Source organism: Lithobates pipiens, unplaced genomic scaffold (genome assembly GCF_037356315.1).
Source record: "Lithobates pipiens isolate NorthernLeopardFrog02 unplaced genomic scaffold, aLitPip1_a1.2 Scaffold_23, whole genome shotgun sequence".
NCBI classification, from domain to species: Eukaryota; Metazoa; Chordata; class Amphibia; order Anura; family Ranidae; genus Lithobates; species Lithobates pipiens.
The window spans coordinates 191,115,029-191,139,829 of NW_027507785.1; the positions used below are offsets into that span (position 1 = coordinate 191,115,029).

Below are 24,801 nucleotides of genomic sequence, written 5' to 3' on the forward strand. Positions count from 1 at the left end.
CTGCGAGTTCCTGAGGTCCTCGCAGATGTCTCCAAAGAACTTAACCTTTTTTTCCAGGAAAACGCCACCCAAGACGGCGACCCCGGGATTCTATGGGAAGCGCATAAAACGGTCATTCGAGGGGTTTTAATCAAACATGGAGCTACTCTGAAAAAAAAGAGAAATGCTCACTTAGCTCATTTACTCTCTCGGCTGGTCTCTGTGGAGTCTTCCCATAAACATTCCCCCACTCAACCTATAGAAATAGAATTGACATCGCTTCGCGCACAAATAACGGAAGCCCTCCAATACAAGGCGAAAGCGGCGGTGCAATTCACGCGTAGACTGTCATACGAAACGGGAGATAAATGCGGGAAGATGTTGGCCAAGTCGGTCAAATCGATTAAATCAGCATCCTACATCCCCCAGGTGATAGATGCGCAGGGCCAACGGGCCTCCACCCCGCAGCAGATTGCCACGGCCTTCGGTGCATTTTACTCAGGTCTTTATAATCTACCTAGTTCTAATTGCACACAAGCACAAATAGACAGTTATATTGCAGATTCTCGACTGCTGTGGCTGCAATGAAGGCGGATAAAGCACCGGGCCCGGACGGCTTCACCGCCCAATATTATAAGACCCTATTGCCAATTCTGGGACCCCACCTGGTGTCTTTCTTTAATGCTTTAAGTACGGGCATGGGCTTCCCCAGGGACACGTTGAGAGCCCACATATCGCTGATCCCTAAAGAGGGGAAAGATCCCCACCAATGCGGCAGTTACAGACTGATCTCCCTGTTAAATCTGGATTTGAAATTGTTTTCTAAAATTATTGCCTCTAGATTAGCACACCATCTACAATCCCTCGTGCACCTGGACCAGGTGGGGTTCATACTCAACATTGAAGCAAGAGACAACACTATCAAGGTCTTGAACTTGCTCCAGGTTGCCAACTCCCGTAAAATCCCGTGCCTTTTGGTCAATACTGATGCCGAGAAGGCATTTGACAGGGTTAACTGACAATACATGTTCTCTGTTCTCAGACATATAGGCCTAGGTGAGAGAATGATGAAGTGGATCACCAGTATTTACTCGGTTCCCTCAGCTCAAGTTAAAGCCAATGGGGTCCTGTCGACCCCCTTTCCTATCAGGAATGGGACGAGACAGGGTTGCCCTCTATCCCCGCTACTTTTTGCTATCTCCCTGGAACCGTTTCTCTGTACCATTCGCAATAATCCGGACGTTTCGGGGCTTCAGATCGGTAATTCCCACAATAAAATCTCCGCATATGCAGATGACCTTTTTTTCTCCCTAACGAACCCCCACGTATCTTTGCCGAATTTACTTCAGGAGTTTGGGAAGTTTGGGAAGCTTTCTCATCTAAAAATCAACTTTACCAAATCGGAAGCCATGGGGTTGGCAGTCCCCACCCGAACCTTATCAGATCTCCAGGCCAGTTTTAGGCTTAAATGGACTACCACAGCCCTCATGTATCTGGGCAGGAAAATCCGTGCAGACATTTCCCGGACGTTCGATCTTAACTTCCCACCCCTATTGACCTCTACCCGTTTGCTCCTTGAATCATGGACTGGGGGTCTCCATTCCTGGTTCGGGAGGTGCAATCTTCTCAAAATGACCGTCTTACCCAAATTTATCTATCTCATCCAAGCATTACCCATACATATTCCTCCCTCCTTCTTTAAACAGGTACAGGCTCTCTTTACCAAATTTGTATGGGCTGCTAAGAAACCCAGACTGCGTTATTCCCAAATGATTCTTCCCAAACAGTGGGGAGGCTTGGCACTCCCCGACATTCGTCGCTATTATCTAGCATCTCATCTCGGACGGATTCTTGACTGGCGCAGAAATAAGACCTCCAAGCTCTGGATCTGTATAGAACAATCCCAAACCCGTATATCCCTGCCTGGAGCACTCTGGTGCTACAAAGACCTACCGACTACATTGAAGACACACCCCTTGATAGGGGTGACGTTGACGCAGAGTCATCGGGCCGTTGCTCAAGCGTCCCTCCTGTCACCTGTATCCCTTTTACTTCCCATTCTGGGTCACCCGAAGTTCGAACCGGGTCTCGACCAGACAAACTACACGTCTCTTAGGCCGCGTACACACATGGGGACTGTTCGCCCAACTTTGTCCGTCAAACAGTTTCGGCAAACAGTCCGCTCAAAATTAGCATGGACGGACATGGCCACACACGACGAACGAACAGTTTGCTGAAACCGTGCGCGATGACGTGAACGGCATGTACGACGGGACGAAAAATACGACGTCCTATACACTGCATTATAACTTTCGGTGTGTAAATCCTTTCTGAGCATGCGCGGAACTTAGTTTGACGAACAAGCCTACACACGAGCGGACTGTTCCTTGTTTCAGCGGACAGTTTTTCGGAAATTCCGAAAAACCTTGTTCGTCAAACTGTCCGCTGAAACTGTCCGCTGAAAGCCCACACACGGGCGGACTGTCCGCCGAAACACTGTTCAGCGGACAAAGTTGGGCGAACAGTCCGCCCGTGTGTACGCGGCCTTAGAAACTCCGGTCATGATCATGCAGCCAGATTTCTGGCCGAAGGATACTGGCCCTCTATTACAGACCTTTCGGCAGCGGCAGGGACATATCGACTCCCCTTCTGGAAAGCCCTACAGCTACACCATTTCCTTTATTCGTTACCACGACCGCGGGACTTTGAGCAACGTTTAACTCCTTTTGAGCTCTTAGGCTCGGGTACGGAACAATTGACCCACATTCTTTCGCAGGCTTACGCCTTGCTATCCACACCCCGGGAACCGCTCTGCCTAGCCTGTCTATCCAAATGGGAGCGAGACCTTCAATGCACTTTCTCGACCGCGCAAGCACAGCGCATTGTCACCTTGGCGCTTAAGTCCTCATCCTGCACCAAAATCCAGGAGACTAACTTTAAGGTCCTCAACCGTTGGTATTTAACCCCCTCTCATCTGAGTAAATGCTTCCCTTCCTCCTCAGACCGGTGCTGGCGCTGCAATGAAGAGGAGGGTACTATATTTCATGTCTTTTGGACATGCTCTAGACTGAGGGGGTTTTGGGATGAGGTACGCCGCATCACTCAGCAATTTACGACATATGAGGTTCCGAATGAGGCGGCCTACTTTTTACTACACCACTCCCCGACACCAGTCAAGCAATATAAGAGATCCCTGGTCTGCCATCTTCTCAATGCGGCCAAAGCGTGTATCCCTCTGTATTGGAAGCAAAACTCTCCCCCAACTGTGGCACATTGGTTGAGGAGAGTGGAGGACGTGCGAAGGCTGGAGGACGTGATTCTCACAGCACAACACAAACAAGAAGTCTTTAAAAAGACCTGGGACATCTGGTGCATGTTTATATTTTCGGCCAAAGGTCAGCGTCTATTGTCGTCCTGATCCTTCTCCACCATCTCGAGTGAGGGGTGGGCTGGGGCCACCGTCGTGTCCATGCTAGTTTTACCCTTTTAATCTTTTCCTCGCCTGATCTCTGCCTTTCTCTTCCCCCCTCCCCCCCCTTTTCTGACCCCCCTATGTCTTTAGCTGTTGTTACTTTTTGGTCCCGAGCTCCCCTATTTAGTAGCTCGGGACGTCCCCCCCCCTTATTTACAGGGGGGGACGTAGGGGTCGACTTGCGCTCCAGTGCTTTCCAACTGAGCGTTGACAAGGGCTATTAATAAATATTCTCCTTCTTTCTTTTGGTTGCAAGTACAACGGAATACTATTTGTTATTTCCTGTCTCATGACCTGGTTTTTGTACTGCCTCTATTGTAATCCTTGCCCTGTGTATATGTTTTATTATATGTACTGAGGAGCTTCGACCTCTCTGGAAATCAATAAAATTATATATTTGAAAACACTGGGGTAGTGTGCAAGTGCTGGGAGGGAGAATTGCTTTCTCCACTCCCAGTGGGGATATCTGCGGCTGGGGAAACAGCTCACTGAGGTCATCCCTCGGATCCCCCGGATCTATCTCTGTGGGTGGGCAGAGGCCAGCAGCGCTCTGCTCCATTGCCAGCGCTTCTGCTGGAAAGGTGAACACTGGGGTAGTGTTCAATTGCTGGGGAGGTAGAATGGCCTTCTCCACTCCCGGTGGGGATATCCGCTGCTGGGGAAACAGCTCCCGAAGATCATCTCTCTGACTCTCCGGATCCAATTCTGAGGGTGGTAGAGGCCAGCAGCGCTCTGCTCTGTCGCCAACGCTTCTGCTGGGGATATAAACACTGGAGTAGGGTCCAAGTGCTTGGGAGGGAGAATTGCTTTCTCCACTCCCGGTGGGAATATCTGCTGCTAGGGAAACATCTCACTGAGGTCATCCCTCGGTCTCCCTGGATCTAACTCTGAGGGTGGGCAGAGGCCAGTGGGGCTCTGCCTCATAGCCAGCGCTTCTGCTGGGGCACCAGATGCGATACTCTGGACTTGCTGTTGATCACCATCTACCAGCCTTCCAGCACCCGTCCAAACTCCCCCTTCGGAGACTTTTATGCTATTAGATTGTCTCTCTGCCTGGGAAACCTCAGATGCGTTCCGGCATTCTAGCACTCATAGTGCCCTCTGTATCATCGCCGCTTCTTCCATTGCGGCTAGGACGGGAAAACGTAGGAACACCCCTGGCCCCATTTGCTCCGCATCTTCGTGACTGTCCATTATTTCTCCTGGACAGTCCCAGGCAACGGGAGCCATGCCAGGCTGCTGATCACCATCAAACAGCTGCTTGAAGGCAATCTCGAGCTCCCATTCCTGCTCAACCAGGAACTCCAATTCCTCCAGGTCACATGCCTCTTCTGGGAGGTCCAGCACCTCATCTTGGAAGTCCAGGATGTCTTCCAGTCGCCCCTCCTCGAGCTCCCAAAGTCTGGATCTCCATACATTCTTTGATGGAGTAGCCCCACGCAGCCATAGCCAATGCCTTCTGTTGGGCTGTTATCTGCTGTACCTGGCCACAGTTGAGCCGCGAACCACTGGAGGGCTCTATAGCTGGCATCCAGCCTCATCTCCTCCCGAACCAATCTTCCGAGCTCAGTCTTCAACTCATCTCGTGGTTGTTCCCTCAGGAATACCTCTCGTGCACAGTACTGTGTCCAGTACATCTCTGTGGAGGAGGGAAGGATCTTCCCCTGATGATGCCACACGTGGCTTAGCATCTATTGCCAGAGTTGCCGGCGCATGGTGTGCTCTGTTGCTGGTCTCCGATGTTGCTTCCGGATGCTTTGCAGCTTCCTCCCGAACTCTGCTCTCATGTTGGCTGGTCCCCGTATTGCTCCTCGGCGGCTGCCCGGATCTTGAATCCCAGTGGTGATTTGGGTGTCCTGGACTGCAGGAGACGTCGCACTGCTGCCATCACTGTGACGGATCTTGGATACTCCTGCTGAGCATCTCCGTCAGACCTGTGTCTCCTGTCCTCCAAACGCACCCGAAGCCTGCAGATTTGCCATAACCAGCCCTTAACCCCTCAATCACGAGACAAGCCACACAGGGGTTGAGGGTTAAACATGCAGAGCAATAAAACAGTTTATTAAGTTTCAAACAGAGGAGGTAGGGGACAAGGAAGAACCAATGGAAACTCAACACTTGTATATCCAAATAACTACAGTTGAAACACATAAAGAGATTATGATAATGCATTACATTACATTATCTCGGCATTAGTCTGCAAAACTAGTTGAGACGTTATCGGTGATCAACTATCCCACTGTGATCTTCCCCATTTGGGGAACATTATCTTGGTGATATCGATGGATTGTTACCAATGTTTTTAATTTGTAACTGATTCTTCTGCTAAGTGTTAATATCTATGTGTCAATACATGTTTGTACTTTTCTTATAACTGTGTACATATTTACACTTGTATACTTTATACTGTACGGAGATAGTCCACTTGCCCTATTTACTTGGGGAGGCCTGGTTAGGGACCAGGCTCCCGATCTCTCCACTGAAAAACCTTGTGGCCAAGGCTGGCATCCATCTAGTCAGTCACATCTGCCTTAAATTATCTGATAATGTATGAATTGAAGACCAAGATGCTTCCTTACAGATTTGAGAGGCTAATGCTTTGAAAACAGAAAACTCATGAAGCACTGACTTCTCTTATGGAATGAACAGTAATATAAAAAGGAAAATCTTTATGCTTTATTGCAGGGGTTGACAAATTTGTTTGGAATCTGGGAGCCAGCTAAAAAAGTTAGGAGCCAGGTCCGTGACGGCGATCTGGACCTGTCCCTGGCCTGACATGGAGACAAGTGAGGGGAAGATAGCCTCCAGCCCCCCACATATGAGATCACCTCTCATTGGACACACCGCTTGAGTGCTAAATGGCCGCTGTGATTGGCCATTTAGCATGATCTGTGATTTGCTGTATCCAAGGGACACGGCCAACACAGAACTTCCCCGATGTGCGCCCATGGCGGCGTTCAGAGGGGAAGTAAACAGGAGGATGTCCAGGGACACCCTCCCGGCAATTGGTGTCCGTGCTGTAGACATCTTTTGTCTATAGCGCGGGCACGAAGTGGTTAACAAAAGAATGTGACTTTTATTTCCGCCATGTTCCCGCTTCTTAACGTCATATCCCCGCTAAGGGTTAGATCAGGTCCGCCTGAAAAACTGACAGGTGAACCTGATCAGACAGCCCTTGTGAAAGGGGTCAAGCAGGGAGGATTACAAATAATATTTTTTTTTTTCCCTTAATTAAAATATTTTTTTTTACTTTTTACAAAAAAAAATAATAATAATTAAATAATATATATATATATATATATATATATATATATATATATATATATATATATATATAATATTATTTAATTATTATTATTTTTTTTTGTAAAAAGTAAAAAAAATTATTTTAATTAGGGGAAGGAAATGGGCGGGCAGTGAAAAACAGTCAGGGAGCTTCACTCCATTAGGAATTATCATTATTGGAATAGGGTGTAATTTCTACATCCACCACAAGATGGCGCCAGACTACCGAAAGATTTTAGTAGGCCGCAAAGCCGCGGCCTCAATTACTGGCCGGCGCGGCCCGATGGAATTGCGCGGCGGAGTTCGGGGTCCAAATGGAGACAGGATACCCCAGCAGCGTTGCCCCAGTCGCCAGGACACGAAATCTAGGCGCAAATGCGACCTGGCGACCGGGGTTTGTCGAGCCCTGCTTTATTGTATAAGTCAGAGATATAATCTGGCGTATGCACCTAGAAAATGTGGACGGAGGCTTCCATGCCCTTGTATTGACAAATAGTGAATAAGACTAATGCCCCGTACACACGACCGGACTTTTCAACATCAAAAGTCTGACGGAATGATTCCGGCAGACTATTCGATCGTGTGTGGGCTGCAACGGACTTTTGATTCGCAAAAGTCTGACAGACTTTAGAAATGGAACATGCTTCAAATTTTTCTGCAAGAACTCTGCCGGACCCAGTTCCTACCGAGAAATCCGCTCGTGTGTATGCTAGTCCGACGGACAAAAACCGACGCTAGGGCAGCTATTGGCTACTGGCTATGAACTTCCTTATTCGAGTCCAGTCGTACGTCATCACGTTCGAATCCGTCGGAGTTTGGTGTGATTGTGTGTGGCCAAGTCCGCTCATTCGGAAAGTCTGTCAGAACTCTGTCAGAACTCCGGCAGAACTCCTTCGAAAGTCTGTGGAACATAAGTCTGGTCGTGTGTACGCGGCATTAGTGGCCCTGACCAGAAGCAGAAAACGTAAGGCAGTTTTCTTTAGTATGCACCAGAGCCAGGTACGAGAGGGAGTGCAATTTCCTCATTAGGATAAAAAGAGATAATTTTTATGAAAAGAAAATACTAGGGCAAGATGAGCAAAAAGGTTGAAAAAATAAGGCTGCAAAACCCTCCTTGCTGATGTAATGACTAGAAGATGGTACTTTGAGACAAGGTCAGTGAAGGAATCTTATGAATACTCTCATATAGAGGATTCTGTAAGACCATAAAAACCAAGTTAAGGTCACACTTATTCCAATGAGATCCTGAGGAATACAGGGCAACTCATATCTCATGAGCAGATGCTTTTGCAACAGACAAGTGTCTTTTATGCCGCGTACACACGATCAAACAAGCGGGTGGAAAAGTCCAGCAAACTGAAGTCCGCCAAACAATCCCCCGTGTGTAGCCTCCGGCATACTTTTTTGACCCGAAAGTACGGCGGACTTAGAAAGTAGTTTTATACTCCAATCTTCCCGCCGGACTCGTATTTCGGCAGACAATCCGGCGTGTGTATGCCAGTCCGCCGTACTTTTGAAATGAGCGGACTTTTCCCACCCGGAGAAAAGTCCGCTCATTTCGAGCGGGTCTCCAGGTAGGCGGGGCCCGCGAAGAAGACGTCGCTGGCCCCGCTGACTGGTATGGACTTAAAGGGGAACCCCAACGCCGAAAAAAAACGGCGTGGGGGTCCCCCCCAGGTCCACATCAGACCCTTGTCCGAGCACGCTACCCGGCCGGCCAGGAAAGGGGGGACGAGCGAGCGCCCCCCCCCCCCTCCTGAGCTGTACCAGGCCGCGTGCCCTCAACATGGGGGGTGCCTTGGGGAAGGGGGGCCGCACGGCCCCCCCATCCCAAAGCACCTTGTCCCCATGTTGATGAGGACAAGGGCCTCTTCCCTATATAAGTTGCCGCGTGCCCGGTCCCCGTCATTGTGAGCGGAGGACTCGGCGAGGCAACATCTGAAGAAGAAGAAGAAGAACAGAAGAACGGAAGGCGGCGGCGACAGAAGACCGGGCCACCGCCTGTAAAAGAGCTGGAAGAAGGCGCGGTGGCCCGGCAGAAGAACCAAAGAGGGGGACAAGACCCCCGAAGTCGGAAGAAGAGGGCGGCGGCGAGGAAGAAAGCCGGGCTCCTCTGCTAGTAAAAGAGCTACAAGAAGATAGCGGAGGAGTCCGGCGAGAAGACCCCCGAAGACGGAAGACCCCCGGAGCTGTGCAATAAACTATTTTATCTAGTGTGTTGTGTTTTTTTTGTACTTTATTTTACAGGTGAATGGGTAGGGGTACATTGTACCCCATACTCATTCACATAGGGTGGGGGGCCAGTATCCGGGGCCCCCTTATTAAAAGGGGCTCCCGGATTCCGATAAGCCCCCCGCCCGCAGACCCCAACAACCAACGGCCAGGGTTGTCGGGAAGAGGCCCTTGTCCTCATCAACATGGGGACAAGGTGCTTTGGGGTGGGGGGCCGCGCGGCCCCCCCTTCCCCAAGGCACCCCCCATGTTGAGGGCACGCGGCCTGGTACGGCTCAGGAGGGGGGTGGGGGGCGCTCGCTCGTCCCCCCTTTCCTTGCCGGCTGGGTAGCGTGCTCGGACAAGGGTCTGATGTGGACCTGGGGGGGACCCCCACGCCGTTTTTCTTTGGCGTTGGGGTTCCTCTTTAAGTCCATACCAGGCGGCGGGGCCAGCGACGTCTCCTTTGCGGGCCCCGCCTACCTGGAGACGCGCTCGAAATGAGTGGGTGGGTGAGTCCGTTCATTTCAAAAGTAGGGCGGATAGTACGGCGGACTTAGTACGCCATATTAGTCCGCTGAAAAAGTGCCGTGTGTGGGCAAGTAGCCCGTTCGGAAAGTCCGACGTACAGTCTGGCGGGAAGTCCGCCAGACTAAGTACGTCGGACAGACGGCTACGTGTGTATGCGGCTTTAGAGAGATCTAGGGTTCAAATTTTCATGCAGCAACATTGAGAATACAGGGAGTCTTTGGAAATGTAACTTGACTCTGCCATTTCAGTAACTTTTTTGACAGGAACACTCTTATCCTGGAGCTCAGATTCACACCTACATATTCTACATACAGAGAGGGAGAAAGTAAATATACTGAAGCCAACTGAAGTCCTCTAGTGTCCTCAGTGTAATGCTGACATGTATCCCTAAATCCTGGAATGAATCTGTTGGAAGCAGCAGATAACTGAGGTCACCTACCTCCAAAATACCCTTGAGATACAGAAGGGCCAGAATCAGATAACGATGAAGGTACACATTGGGATTTGAAGTTACACATTTTTGATGTCGGCAGTTCTCCTGATAGAGTCAAACTTCTCAGTGGTCATGCCTCTCTATCTGAAATGTCAATATCCTCCTAAATATAGTGAGAGCCTTCAGGCCCAGGATGGAATGGACTCCCTCTTTCTTTGGCACCATGAGGAGGATTTAACCACTTCGCACCCAGGCCAATTCTGACATTTCTCTCCTACATGTAAAATTCATATTTTATTTGCTAAAAAATTACATAGAACCCCCAAACATTATATATGTTTTTTAGCAAAGACCCTAGAGAATACAATGGCGGTTGTTGCAACTTTTTTATCTCGCACGGTATTTGCGCAGCACTTTTTCGAACACATTTCATGCTTTAAAAAAAAAAAACAGTTAGCCCAATTTTTGCATAATGATGAAGATACGCAGAGTAAATAGATACCCAACATGGCATGCTTCAAAATTGCACACGCTCGTGGAATGGCGCCAAACTTTGGTATTTAACCACTTTCAGACCGGACCATTTTGTTGGCTTAAGACCAGACCACTTTTTGCGATTCAGCCCTGCGTCGCTTTAATCTTTAATTGACAATTGTGCAGTCATGTGACGTGGCTTCCGAACAAAATTGACGTCCTTTTTTTCCCACAAATAGACCTTTCTTTTGGTGTTATTTGATCATCCCTGCGGTTTGTATTTTTTGCGCTATAGACAAAAATAGAGCGACAATTTTGAAAAAAACGCATTATTTTTTACTTTTAGTTATAATAAATATCCCCCAAAAATATAATCTAAAAAAAAAAAAAAAATTCCCTCAGTTTAGGCCGATATGTAATGTATTCTTCTACATATTTATGGTAGAAAAAAATCGCAATAAGCGATTATTGATTGGTTTGCGAAAAAGTTATAGCATTTACAAAATAGGGGATAGTTTTATGGCATTTTTATATATATATTTTTTTTTACTAGTAATGGCGGCGATCAGCGATTTTTATTGTGACTGCGACATTATTGTTCAGTCGCCCCGTGAGACGATCGCGGGTATCCCCACGGTGATCGAGTCCGCGGAACCCACGACCGGACTCACAGGGGTCCCGACCGGCATGCAAGCACGCCGCCGGCGGTGCGCACACGATGGCAGAGCGGCATATAGAAATGGACGTACCTGTACGGCAATATACCTGCCCGTGCCATTCTACTGACATACATTGGTGTGCGCCGGTCAGGAAGTGGTTAAAAATCCCCATAGGCGACGCTTTACATTTTTTTACTGGTTACATGTTTTGAGTTACAGAGGAGGTCTAGGGCTAGAATTATTGCTCTCGCTCTAACGTTCGTGGCGATACCTCACGTGTGGTTTGAACACAGTTTTCATATGTGGGTGGGACTTACGTATGCGTTAGCTTCTACGTACTCGCTCACGGGGACAGGGGCCCTTTACTTTTTTTTTTATTGTTAATTTTACTTTTTATTGTTTGACACTTTAAAAAAAATAAAAAATTGATTACTTTTATTCCTATTACAAGGAATGTAAACATCCCTTGTAATAGGAATATGGTATGATCGGACCTATTTACAGTGAGATATGGGGTCAATAAGACCCCACATCTCACCTCTAGGCTGGGAAGCCTAAAAAAAAAAAAAAGGCGAAAAAACGATCACGGATTCCCAGCCGAGGCGGCGCCGTTATTTGAATGCAGAGGCTGGGCGTGACGTTATAACATCGCGCCCGGCCTCCAAACGATCATAGAGACTCCAGCGACCATCTGGTCCGCAGGAAATCTCTATGATCACCATCCGGGGGCTGGCAGATCCTGTGTCCGACTCACCGTAAGAACGATCAAGCGGTGGAACAGCTGAAATGATTGTTCTTATGTTGCAGGGAATCGCCGGCTGAAAATGCCAATATCTGAATGATGTCTGTAGCCTCAGGCATCATTCAGATATACCCCCGGAAAGTCAAGGACGTCCCAGGACGTCCACTTGGCGCCAAGTGGTTAATAAAGTTTTTGAACCTATGCTGGTTGAACTGAAACAATAACCCACTGGGATCAAAAATCCCTTAATGGCCAACCATAGATGTGCCAATCTTTGTAGGCGTAAAACAAAGGTTGGAGGCAAAGAAATGCTCTAATGGAGGGAACTGGATTTCTATTGTGCAGTCACTGCTTCATGAACAGAGGCAATTGAAATATGACCAATCCAACAATCAGCAAATCCCAGCGGACACCCCCTTATCTTATGAACAATCTTGGAGCATGTAACCTTGTGAAGAATAGGTAGGGTCCAAATTTCACATGGAGGAGGGCTTCTCCATCTGCTTTGCTGAAATAGCCTGCCAGAGACACATGGAGCCTGGGGAAAAGGAGGTCTTGGGGTTGAAAAACTTGGCAAGGTTCCTTTGCCTCAGTGACAAGAAAGTGTCCAGCATAACACTAGATCCCTCTTCATTATGCAACTGTGATAAAAAGGTGCTCTTACGAACCATGAGATGATAATCTTGTCCACAATTCAGCAAACATTTGGTTGCCAACAGAAGGCAGATTAAACAAGGTCCTTTACCATTGTTCATCCAAATTTTAATTGAAAAGCAATTTCTGTCTTAAGCAGGGTATACCCTCTGAGTGTTATTTAGTTCAACTAGAAGGTTGAACAGAAAAAAACCTCCCAGTTCCAGATCCCTGCATCAACACAGTGTGGTTGCAGGGGTTTTTCCCACTGTTCTGTTCTGACAGTGGAGACCCTCCCCATCAGAATACACTGATCAGCATTGCAGCTATTGGCTGCAAGCACTGATTGAATGCTGTTTTTTCAGCATGACCGCTTGACAGAAGTCAGTCATTAGACCAGCTTTTGTTGAACATCCAGGGGTGCACATGTACCCAAATTCAGTGCGTACTCAGCTTAAGACATGCCCCCTGGGCTTTAGGGTGTGTATACCACAGCTGCTGTACCTTATTTGCTGCACTGAACTTCCAGTGAGCCAGTATCATCTGGATGAGAAAGATTTTCTGCATGACCCACTCCCTGTGCACCCTGAATCCTGTGTAGGGCTCAGGAACTACAACCAACAGTGCCCTGTAAGTTTTCGGGTTGCTCTCCATGTGCAAATGTGTTGTTGTTTCTTAGTGAGTGGAAATAACTTACTGTGTTTATTGTATTTGGTGATGTGTGCTATATTATCCACTTATTATACTGAAATAGTAAAGAGTATAGGTAGGAAGCTCAGGTTGTTTGTGATGTGTGATCTGGACTGTATCCAGTTTACTGCCTTTAATTGTGCACATTTAGCTAAAGATGTGTGTATTATTCAGATATGCATAAGGTCTGCTAAATGTTATTCACTGTTGAGTGGGTGTTACTGCAGTGATGTGCTGGCTGCAACTTACTCCTCCGTCAGGCCACAATAGAGCAAGATGAAAGGAAAGGATAGTTGCATGACCTCTTTTTTTGTTTAACATTTGTCTGAGGTTTCTTACTTTAAAAATGTTAAGTAAACCAAAAAAGGGTGTCTGTATCTTTGCTTTCTCAAGGGACTATTGTGACAGGCAGAGGAACTGTGGTCATATGCAGTGACATACATCTCCGCTGCTGTTTTTTTTCAAGCAGGATTGTTGCAGTAGGTCATGTTTTCAGGATGTCCTTCACCTTGCACAGGTTGTCAATGACTTGGTATTCATGAAAGTCGTTTTACCTAAGGGAAATTCCCAAAATGTGGCCTGTTGGGGGTACATTGGGACTGAGGTTGGGAACTACTGATTTAGGCCATTGGTGATCCACATGCACTCAACGGCTAAACTAGAGACAATACAAGTATGCATGATATTGAGCCTGTCTTCCAGATAACTTTTTATTGAACATCAGCACAAAAATATCCAAAGTACAACTCCTTGGAAAAAAAGCTACCATAGTTAGCACACATCTAGCTACATAGTGACGAATCCAGACTGGTGCTTACAGAATAGGAGCAGTCTTATTAGAAAAACTATTGCCCAGTTGTCTCAGAAAATGTATCAGTTGATTACAGGGCCTGTACTATACACTGGACCCGTGGCCTCAACTGGCCCAATCTTGTGCCTTCCCACCAGCATCCTTTTTGAGAACATTTTAGTGTGGCAGGTGACAACCTCAAAACAAATGCCGTTTTTTCTCCCATACGTTTTGGCCCAAACTGGTTTTGCTCAAAATACATCACAATTGTATAAGTAAAGAGTTTAAGCCACCTATCCCTGATACCAATGGGTACAGTTACCATTGTTACTGCTATCACCACCACTGACTGCTCTATTTACTTATTGACACCTTTTCTACATTCCACAAGTCCCAAGTGCAGGCCCATTATTATTATTATGTCACCACATCAGCTGCCCAAAAAATTTATTTGGCCACAGGTCTAGTAAAGGTTGTTTAGCAATGTTCTATTAGCAAAACACAGTTATTTACTCATCAATTATAACATATGATGTTGTAAACGTGATTCTGACTGAGTATTGTAGAGATGATTGATAGAATGAGGTAATCAAAGGATGCATCAAAACACAACTCCACCACTCACACAGATACTTTTTACTCCATACGTTTAACTTTTTGGGGTTTGGAAAGGTTTCCCTTATAAATTGTGAAAAGGCATAGTTGTGTTGGGTATTTACCTAAGGTTTATGTTTAAAAGAAAAAACATCTCTCTCATGTATTATCTGGTATACTGTGCCAGGCAGTGTTACATCTTAATTTCCTTGGATGTCTGTGCTGCAGTGGGCAATCATGACTATAAGAGCTATAGAAATTGAATAAGGATTCGAGATTGCAATACACTATGCAAAGTTTTGGGCTTTTTTTTCCTGTCTAATTATGGCTGAGTTATGTTAAATATGAGTATGTTTTATGTGCCACTTTTAGATTCCTCATGTAGACAGCCACCAACAATTTCTAATGGAGTACTCAAAGGACAAAAGAAGGCCACATATTTGTCGGGTGAAAGAGTTATTTATGAGTGTTCTAATGGCTATACGATGGGACAAAGTGCAAATTATATCACCTGCGAGAACTCAGTTTGGACAGAGCTACCAGTATGCAGAAGTAGGTGCTTTTTAGTTCCAGTTTAAATAACTGTATGACCTAATAATTTTTGAATTTTGCCTTGGACAACATAAGACCTTTAATACCTACTTGTACTTTACTGATTCATATAGCCTATAAATGATGTATTGCAAGTCTAAGCTATGCAAGTCTTCAGTGAAATTTAGAAAAAACAAGAGTGATCTGGCATGGTGTAGCATTCCAGTTCAATGTGTAAATGATAAATGCTATTCACTGATAATTAAAATCCTTGCACTAAGTGTATCATGGGTAAGTGTCCCTATAAATTGTCCTTGAGAAAAGAAATTGCCCCTTGGGATTGGGACTATATAGGCACTATCCAAAAATCATCAAGAAATATGAACAGTAATATTTATTTGTACAAAAAGAGTAAAAAACATTTAAACATTCAACAAAGTAAAGTGTTGTGGCATAAAGAATATAGGTAATACAGTAACAGGAAATGACACATGAGGCGTTTTGAGGACTCTTCTTCAGAGGTGTCATAAGGTGGCATAAATTGCTGTCTGCAATATAAGTACAGATACTGTGTAATTACAAATACAAAGAAAATAGTATACATCACATAATAGCACAATTATTATAATTAATATATATATATATATATATATTTTTTTTTATATATATATAACATTTCTTACATCCTCTGGCCAGAATCTAAATCAAGGGCATCTGTGGATAGTAAGCTGATCGAATTTCCCCTGAATACAAGAAAGGTGCTTCTATATAGTCCTATACAAGTCCTGGGCCTTTTAGAAGAGAACCTGCAGGCTAAATATAAATATTTACATACCATGTCCATAGCTAGGCTTGGTTGTTATTCAGCCTCGCTATGGGTGAAGAGGAGCAAGATGGGTGCCCCATCGGGGCGATGTTGATCGCCAATCAACAAATAGGACCGGACAAGCCTGGCTGCGGGGCAATACAGCAAACAATCCAGGTATGTAGGATCATAGCTGTGTGGGAAGGATAGGACAAATATAAAAGGCCACCCTAATGTAACGAGATGGCCTCTGTGCACCCGGTGGACCAAACACCTGCAAATGGATACACCACCAACCGCAAGGCAAAAGGGGAGAGAGGCAGAGGCATATGTCTGAAAGCTTTAAAAAAAAAAAAAAAAAATCCCCTTTCCCCACATCCCTACTTTCTACTCATTACCCAAATTGCACAAAAATGCCATATGCTCACCTCTGAAACCTATAATCTCAGGTACTGGATCTCTAACCAAGAATCAAAGTCATCTAGTGGATGAATATCTGTGATCACACGTGGTCAGCCTTCCCTCTTACTTGCAAGACACCATCCACTTGTTACAGATACTTGAAGGTACTATGGTCTCCCCATCATCACTTTTGGTAGCTATAGACGTAGAAGCTTTATATAGCTCCATGCCACACGATCAAGGTATTTCCTGTATTCACAAAGTTTTATCTCAGCTTACATGCCATGATTGGCAGTACAGTGGATTTGTAGTGGAATCTCTTAAATTCTTAAACCACAACTTCTTTGGCCTTGATAGGTCACGCTTCCTCCACATGTTGTGCCCCATCTTACGCTAATGCCGCGTACACACGTACACGTCCCTGCCATTGTGACCAGAGGCAGCGACGAGGCAACATCTCCAGAAGAGGAGAAAAACAGAAGACGACGACAGCGTCGACAGAAGACTGGGCCACCGCTTGTAAAAGAGCTAGAAGAAGGCTCGGTGGCCCGGCAAGAAGAACCAAAGAGGGGGGACAAGACCCCCGAAGTGGGTAGAAGAGGGCGGCGGCGAAGAAGAAAGCCGGGCTCCTCTGCTAGTGAAAGAGCTAGCAAAAGAGCAGAAGATAGCGGAGGAGTCCGGCGAGAAGACCCCTGAAGACGGAAGAAGACCCCCGGAGCTGTGCAATAAACTATTTTAACCCTTGTGTGTTGTGTTTTTTTTTTTTTTTTACTTTTTTTCACAGGTGAATGGGTAGGGGTACATTGTACCCCATACTCATTCACATAGGGTGGGGGGCCGGGATCCGGGGGCCCCCTTATTAAAGGGGGTTCCCGGATTCCGATAAGCCCCCCGCCCGCAGACCCGACAACCCGACCGGCCAGGGTTGTCGGGAAGAGGCCCTTATCATCAACATGAGGACAAGGTGCTTTGGGGTGGGGGGGGCCGTGCAGCCCCCCCCTTCCCCAAGGCACCCCCCATGTTGAGGGCACGTGGCCTGGTACGGCTCAGGAGGGGGGGGCACTCGCTCGCCCCCACCCCCTTTCCTAGCCGGCCGGGTAGCATGCTCGGATAAGGGTCTGATATGGACCTAGGGGGGACCCCCACGCCGATTTTTCGGTGTAGGAATTCCCGTTTAAGTCCATACCAGGTGACGGGGCCAGCGATGCCTCCTTTGCTTGCCCCGGCTACCTGGAGACGCTCTCAAAATGAGCAGACTTTTCTCCGGGCGGGAAAATTCTGTTAATTTCAAAATTACGGCGGACTGGCACACACACGGCCGGATTGTCTGCCGAAATGAGAGTCCGGCGGACAGATTGGAGTGCAAAAATACTTTCTTAGTCCGTTGGACTTGAGTGATCACAGTGTAAATAGGAAAAGCTGGTGATCGGCTTTTCCTCACTCGCATCCGTCAGACGCGAGTAGAGGAGAGCCGATCGGCTGCTCCTCTGACAGGGGGGGGGTCTGTGCTGATCGATTATCATCGCAGCCCCCCCGAGGAGGCCCACACTGGACCGCCAGGGATGCCACCAGACCACCAGGGATGCCCAGCCCAAGGTAATCCTCCCTAGACCACCAGGGATGCCAGTCAGTGCCCACAATGGATGCCAATCAGTGCCCATAATGGATGCCAATCAGTGCCCACAATGGGCATCACTGATTGGCATGCATTATTGTTTGGCAATGATTGGCATCCATTAGTATGGTATAATGTAATACAATGCCGCCTATCCATGCCCATTTGTGCCGCCTATCCATACCCATCCATGCCAGCTATCAGTGCCAGTTTGTGCCACCTATCAGTGCCCATCCGTGTCACCCATCAGTGCCACATATCAGTGTCCATCAATGCCACCTCATCAGTGCCACTTCATTGGTGCCCATCAGTGCCGCCTTATCAGTGCCCATCAGTGTAGCCCCATCAGTGCCCATAAGTGAAGGAGAAAACTTACTTATTTACAAAGTTTTGAAACTGAAACTGAAACAATTGACTAAAAATGAATTATAAGAGTTGTATGTGATTAAGAGTCCATTCACACAGGAGCAACTTTGGATCCGACTTGAAGTCGTCCCAAGTTGCCTCAAGTTGCGCAACATGATAAAATCAATGTAAGTGAATGAGAGCCGTCTTAATGTACACTACTGAAGTCGCTCCCACTTCAGAAAAGGTCCCTGTACTACTTCAATCCGACTTCTAGGCAACTTGTACCCATTGATTTCAATAGAAGTTACCTCCAAGTCTGATCACCTGTCTTAACTGAAGCAACTTTCCAGGAAGTAAAAATAGTTTTCTAGGCAAACCCCTCCCTCCCACAGAGCTGATTATTATGTGATTGGCCACTGGTAAAGTCTCCTCTCCTGGAAGCAACTTCAAGTTGCCTTGTAAGTTGCCTCAAGTCGTGCTGCGATTCATACTCAAGTCGTGTCCAAGTTGCCTCCCAAAGTCTCGCTCAAAGTCGTGTTGCCCCTGTGTGAACGGACCCTAAAAGTAAAAAGATCACATAGTAATCCATAAGTGCAAATGTGTACTATTACTGACATAGGTAAGTGTTGTAAAAATGGGTGAATTGATAGATATGAGAGATATGAATAGAATGTGACAGTGTGGCCCAACTGGGAAGAGTATGTGAAGAAAAGTTACAGACGAGCCACCAAACTAGTGTAGAGAACAGACCAAAATATATCAACCACAAAGTTACCTAGGTATCCCATGTCCTCTCATGTAGTCTAGCTAGTGCATAATGGCCACTGACATCACCCTCGACAGGGGAAGTCTAATCCAGCTAGGAGGAGTATACATACTCCAATGTAGCCAATGGGTGACAAGCCAACATCACGCAGACGGCTAATTACAGGGATGGCACCCCCGCCTGAGCAGAGCTAGCTGCTCGGCAGTTGGCGCCATGATTCCCTCAATTATCGTTGTTGCCCTGCTGGAAGGTGAACCTCCACCCCACTCTCAAGTCTTTTGCAGACTCTAACAGGTTTTCTTCTCTATTGCCCTGTATTTGGCTCCATCCATCTTCCCATAAACTCTGCTCAGCTTTCCCGTCCCTGCTGAAGAAAACCATCCCCATAACATGATGCTGCCACCACCGTGTTTCACGGTGGGGATGGTGTATTCAGGGCGATGTGCACTGTTTTGTTTTCCGCCACACATACCGTTTTGCTTTTAGGCCAAAAAGTTCAATTTTGGTCTCATCTGACTAGAGCATCTTCTTCCACATGTTTGCTGTGTCCCCCACATGGCTTCTTTCAAACTGCAAACGAGACTTCTTATGGTTTTCTTTCAACAATGGCTTTCTTCTTGCCGCTCTTTCATAAAGGCCAGATTTGTGGAGTGCTCTAAAAATAGCGCCTGTATAGCGCCTGAAAAAAACGGCCCCTAGCAGGACGGTGAAAAAAGTCCTGCTAGCAGCATCTTTGGAGCAGTGCATTCACCACTCCTACCCATCGAAATCAATGGGGCAGTGCGGCTATACCGCCGACAAAGCACCGCTGCAACCCTTTTAACCCTATTTCAGCCGCTAGCGGGGGTTAAAACCACCCTGCTAGCAGCCAAATACCGCCATTAAAACAACGATAAAGTGGCACTAAAAATAGCGCAGTTTTACCGCCGATGCCCGCATCGCCCCAGGCTGAAAGGGGCCTAATAGTTGTCCTGTGGACAGAGAAAGTGAGTAATACTAACACCCCCCTTCCCCCACCCACCACAATCCCTCTGCCCCTGATCCCATACCACCCCACCACAATCCCTTTTTCCCTGATCCCATCCCACCCCACCACAATCCCTCTGTCCCTGATCCCACCCCACCTCAATTCCTCTGTCCCTGATCCCATCCCAATAACATCCCTCTGTCCCTGATCCCATCCCACCCCACCCCACCACTATCCCTCTGTCCCTGATCCCATCCCATCACAATCCCTCTATCCCTGATCTCATTTCACCCCACCACCATCCCTCTGTCCCTGATCCCATCTCACCCCACCACCATCCCTCTGTCCCTGATCCCATCCCACCCCACCCTTGTCCCTGATCCCATCCCACCACCATCCCTCTGTCCCTAATCCCATCCCACCCCACCTTTGTCGCTGATCCCACCAGCATCCCTCTGGCCCTGATCCCATCCCACTCCACCACCATTGCTCTGTCCCTAATCCCATCGCACCCCACCGCCATACCTCTGTTGCTGATCCCACCACCATCCCTCTGTCCCTGATGCCACCCCACCCCACCACCATCCCTCTGTCCCTGATCCCATCCCACCACAATCCCTCTGTCCCTGATCCCATCTCACCCCACCACCATCCCTCTGTCCCTGATCCCATCCCATCCCATCCCACCCCACCACCACCCCTTTGTCCCTGATCCCACCCCACCACCACCCCTTTGTCCCTGATCCCATCCTGCCACCATCCCTCTGTCCCTAATCCCATCCCACCCCACCTCTGTCGCTGATCCCACCACCATCCCTCTGTCCCTGATCCCATCCTACCCCACCACCATCCCTCTGTCCCTGATCCCACCCCACCACCATCCCTCTGTCCCTGATCCCATCCCACCACCATCCCTCTGTCCCTGATCCCATCCCACCACCATCCCTCTGTCCCTGATCCCATCCCACCACCATCCCTCTGTCCCTGATCCCATCCCACCACCATCCCTCTGTCCCTGATCCCATCCCACCACCATCCCTCTGTCCCTGATCCCATCTCACCCCAACACCATCCCTCTGTCCCTGATCCCATCTCACCCCAACACCATCCCTCTGTCCCTGATCCCATCTCACCCCACCACCATCCCTCTGTCCCTGATCCCATCTCACCCCACCACCATCCCTCTGTCCCTGATCCCATCTCACCCCACCACCATCCCTCTTTCCCTGATCCCATCTCACCCCACCACCATCCCTCTGTCCCTGATCCCATCTCACCCCACCACCATCCCTCTGTCCCTGATCCCATCTCACCCCACCACAATCCCTCTGTCCCTGATCCCATCCCACCCCACCACAATCCCTCTGTCCCTGATCCCATCTCACCCCACCACAATCCCTCTGTCCCTGATCCCATCCCACCTCAATCCCTCTGTCCCTGATCCCATCCCAACAACATCCCTCTGTCCCTGATCCCATCCCACCCCACCCCACCACTATCCCTCTGTCCCTGATCCCATCACAATCCCTCTGTCCCTGATCCCATTTCACCCCACCACCATCCCTCTGTCCCTGATCCCATCTCACCCCACCACCATCCCTCTGTCTCTGATCTCATCCCACCACAATCCCTCTGTCCCTGATCCCATCTCACCCCACCACCATCCCTCTGTCCCTGATCCCATCCCATCCCACCCCACCCCTTTGTCCCTGATCCCACCCCACCACCACCCCTTTGTCCCGGATCCCATCCTGCCACCATCCCTCTGTCCCTAATCCCATCCCACCCCACCCCTGTCGCTGATCCCACCACCATCCCTCTGTCCCTGATCCCATCCCACCCCACCACCATCCCTCTGTCCCTGATCCCACCCCACCACCATCCCTCTGTCCCTGATCCCATCCCACCACCATCCCTCTGTCCCTGATCCCATCCCACCACCATCCCTCTGTCCCTGATCCCATCCCACCACCATCCATCTGCTCCTGATCCCATCCCACCTCACCACCATCCCTCTGTCCCTGATCCCATCCCACCACCATTCCTCTGTCCCTGATCCCAACCCACCACCATCCCTCTGTCCCTGATCCCATCTCACCCCACCACCATCCCTCTGTCCCTGATCCCATCTCACCCCACCACCATCCCTCTGTCCCTGATCCCATCTCACCCCAACACCATCCCTCTGTCCCTGATCCCATCTCACCCCACCACCATCCCTCTGTCCCTTATCCCATCTCACCCCACCACCATCCCTCTGTCCCTGATCCCATCTCACCCCACCACCATCCCTCTTTCCCTGATCCCATCTCACCCCACCACCATCCCTCTGTCCCTGATCCCATCTCACCCCACCACAATCCCTCTGTCCCTGATCCCATCCCACCCCACCACAATCCCTCTGTCCCTGATCCCATCCCACCCCACCACAATCCCTCTGTCCCTGATCCCATCCCACCTCAATCCCTCTGCCCCTGATCCCATTTCAACAACATCCCTCTGTCCCTGATCCCATCCCACCCCACCACTATCCCTCTGTCCCTGATCCCATCCCATCACAATCCCTCTGTCCCTGATCACATTTCACCCCACCACCATCCCTCTGTCCCTGATCCCATCTCATCCCACCACCATCCCTCTGTCCCTGATCCCATCCCACCCCACCCTTGTCCCTGATCCCATCCCACCACCATCCCTCTGTCCCTAATCCCATCCCACCCCACCTTTGTCGCTGATCCCACCACCATCCCTCTGGCCCTGATCCCATCGCACCCCACCGCCATACCTCTGTAGCTGATCCCACCACCACCCCTTTGTCCCTGATCCCACCCCACCACCACCCCTTTGTCCCTGATCCCATCCTGCCACCATCCCTCTGTCCCTAATCCCATCCCACCCCACCTCTGTCGCTGATCCCACCACTATCCCTCTGTCCCTGATCCCATCCCACCCCACCACCATCCCTCTGTCCCTGATCCCATCCCACCACCATCCCTCTGTCCCTGATCCCATCCCACCACCATCCCTCTGTCCCTGATCCCATCCCACCACCATCCATCTGTTCCTGATCCCATCCCACCTCACCACCATCCCTCTGTCCCTGATCCCACCCCACCACCATCCCTCTGTCCCTGATCCCATCTCACCCCACCACAATCCCTCTGTCCCTGATCCCATCCCACCCCACCACAATCCCTCTGTCCCTGAACCCATCCCACCCCACCACAATCCCTCTGTCCCTGATCCCATCCCACCTCAATCCCTCTGTCCCTGATCCCATCCCAACAACATCCCTCTGTCCCTGATCCCATCCCATCCCACCCCACCCCACCACCATCCCTCTGTCCCTGATCCCATCCCATCACAATCCCTCTATCCCTGATCCCATTTCACCCCACCACCATCCCTCTGTCCCTGATCCCATCTCACCCCACCACCATCCCTCTGTCCCTGATCCCATCCCACCACCATCCCTCTGTCCCTGATCCCATCTCACCCCACCACCATCCCTCTGTCCCTGATGCCATCCCATCCCACCCCACCCCACCACCACCCCTTTGTCCCTGATCCCACCCCACCACCACCCCTTTGTCCCTGATCCCATCCCACCCCACCTCTGTCGCTGATCCCACCACCATCCCTCTGTCCCTGATCCCATCCCACCCCACCACCATCCCTCTGTCCCTGATCACATCCCACCCCACCACCACCACTAGCCCTCTGTCCCTGATCCCATCCCACCACCATCCCTCTGTCCCTGATTCCATCCCACCACCATCCATCTGTTCCTGATCCCATCCCACCTCACCACCATCCCTCTGTCCCTGATCCCACCCCACCACTATCCCTCTGTCCCTGATCCCATCTCACCCCACCACCATCCCTCTGTCCCTGATCCCATCTCACCCCAACACCATCCCTCTGTCCCTGATCCCATCTCACCCCACCACCATCCCTCTGTCCCTGATCCCATCTCACCCCACCACAATCCCTCTGTCCCTGATCCCATCCCACCCCACCACAATCCCTCTGTCCCTGATCCCATCCCACCCCACCACAATCCCTCTGTCCCTGATCCCATCCCACCTCAATCCCTCTGTCCCTGATCCCATCTCAACAACATCCCTCTGTCCCTGATCCCATCCCGCCCCACCCCACCCCACCACCATCCCTCTGTCCCTGATCCCATCCCATCACAATCCCTCTGTCCCTGATCCCATTTCACCCCACCACCATCCCTCTGTCCCTGATCCCATCTCACCCCACCACCATCCCTCTGTCCCTGACCCATCCCACCCCACCCTTGTCCCTGATCCCATCCCACCACCATCCCTCTGTCCCTAATCCCATCCCACACCACCTTTGTCGCTGATCCCACCACCATCCCTCTGGCCCTGATCCCATCGCACCCCACCGCCATACCTCTGTCGCTGATCCCACCACCACCCCTTTGTCCCTGATCCCACCCCACCACCACCCCATTGTCCCTGATCCCATCCTGCCACCATCCCTCTGTCCCTAATCCCATCCTACCCCACCTCTGTCGCTGATCCCACCACCATCCCTCTGTCCCTGATCCCATCCCACCCCACCACCATCCCTCTGTCCCTGATCACATCCCACCCCACCACCACTAGCCCTCTGTCCCTGATCCCACCCCATCACCATCCCTCTGTCCATGATCCCATCCCACCACCATCCCTCTGTCCCTGATCCCATCCCACCACCATCCATCTGTTCCTGATCCCATCCCACCTCACCACCATCCATCTGTTCCTGATCCCATCCCACCTCACCACCATCCCTCTGTCCCTGATCCCACCCCACCACCATCCCTCTGTCCCTGATCCCATCTCACCCCACCACAATCCCTC

At 49.5% G+C, this 24,801-nt stretch overlaps 1 protein-coding gene across 1 annotated transcript in view; it reads left to right on the top strand.

Moving 5' to 3' along the window:
• Positions 1 to 24,801, top strand: part of LOC143928079 (coagulation factor XIII B chain-like) — a 508,518-nt gene that overhangs the window by 197,026 nt on the left and 286,691 nt on the right. The window contains exon 4 of the mRNA XM_077452694.1: positions 14,866 to 15,045. Coding sequence (XP_077308820.1) covers positions 14,866 to 15,045 — 180 coding nt within the window. The remainder of the gene's footprint in view (positions 1 to 14,865; positions 15,046 to 24,801) is intronic.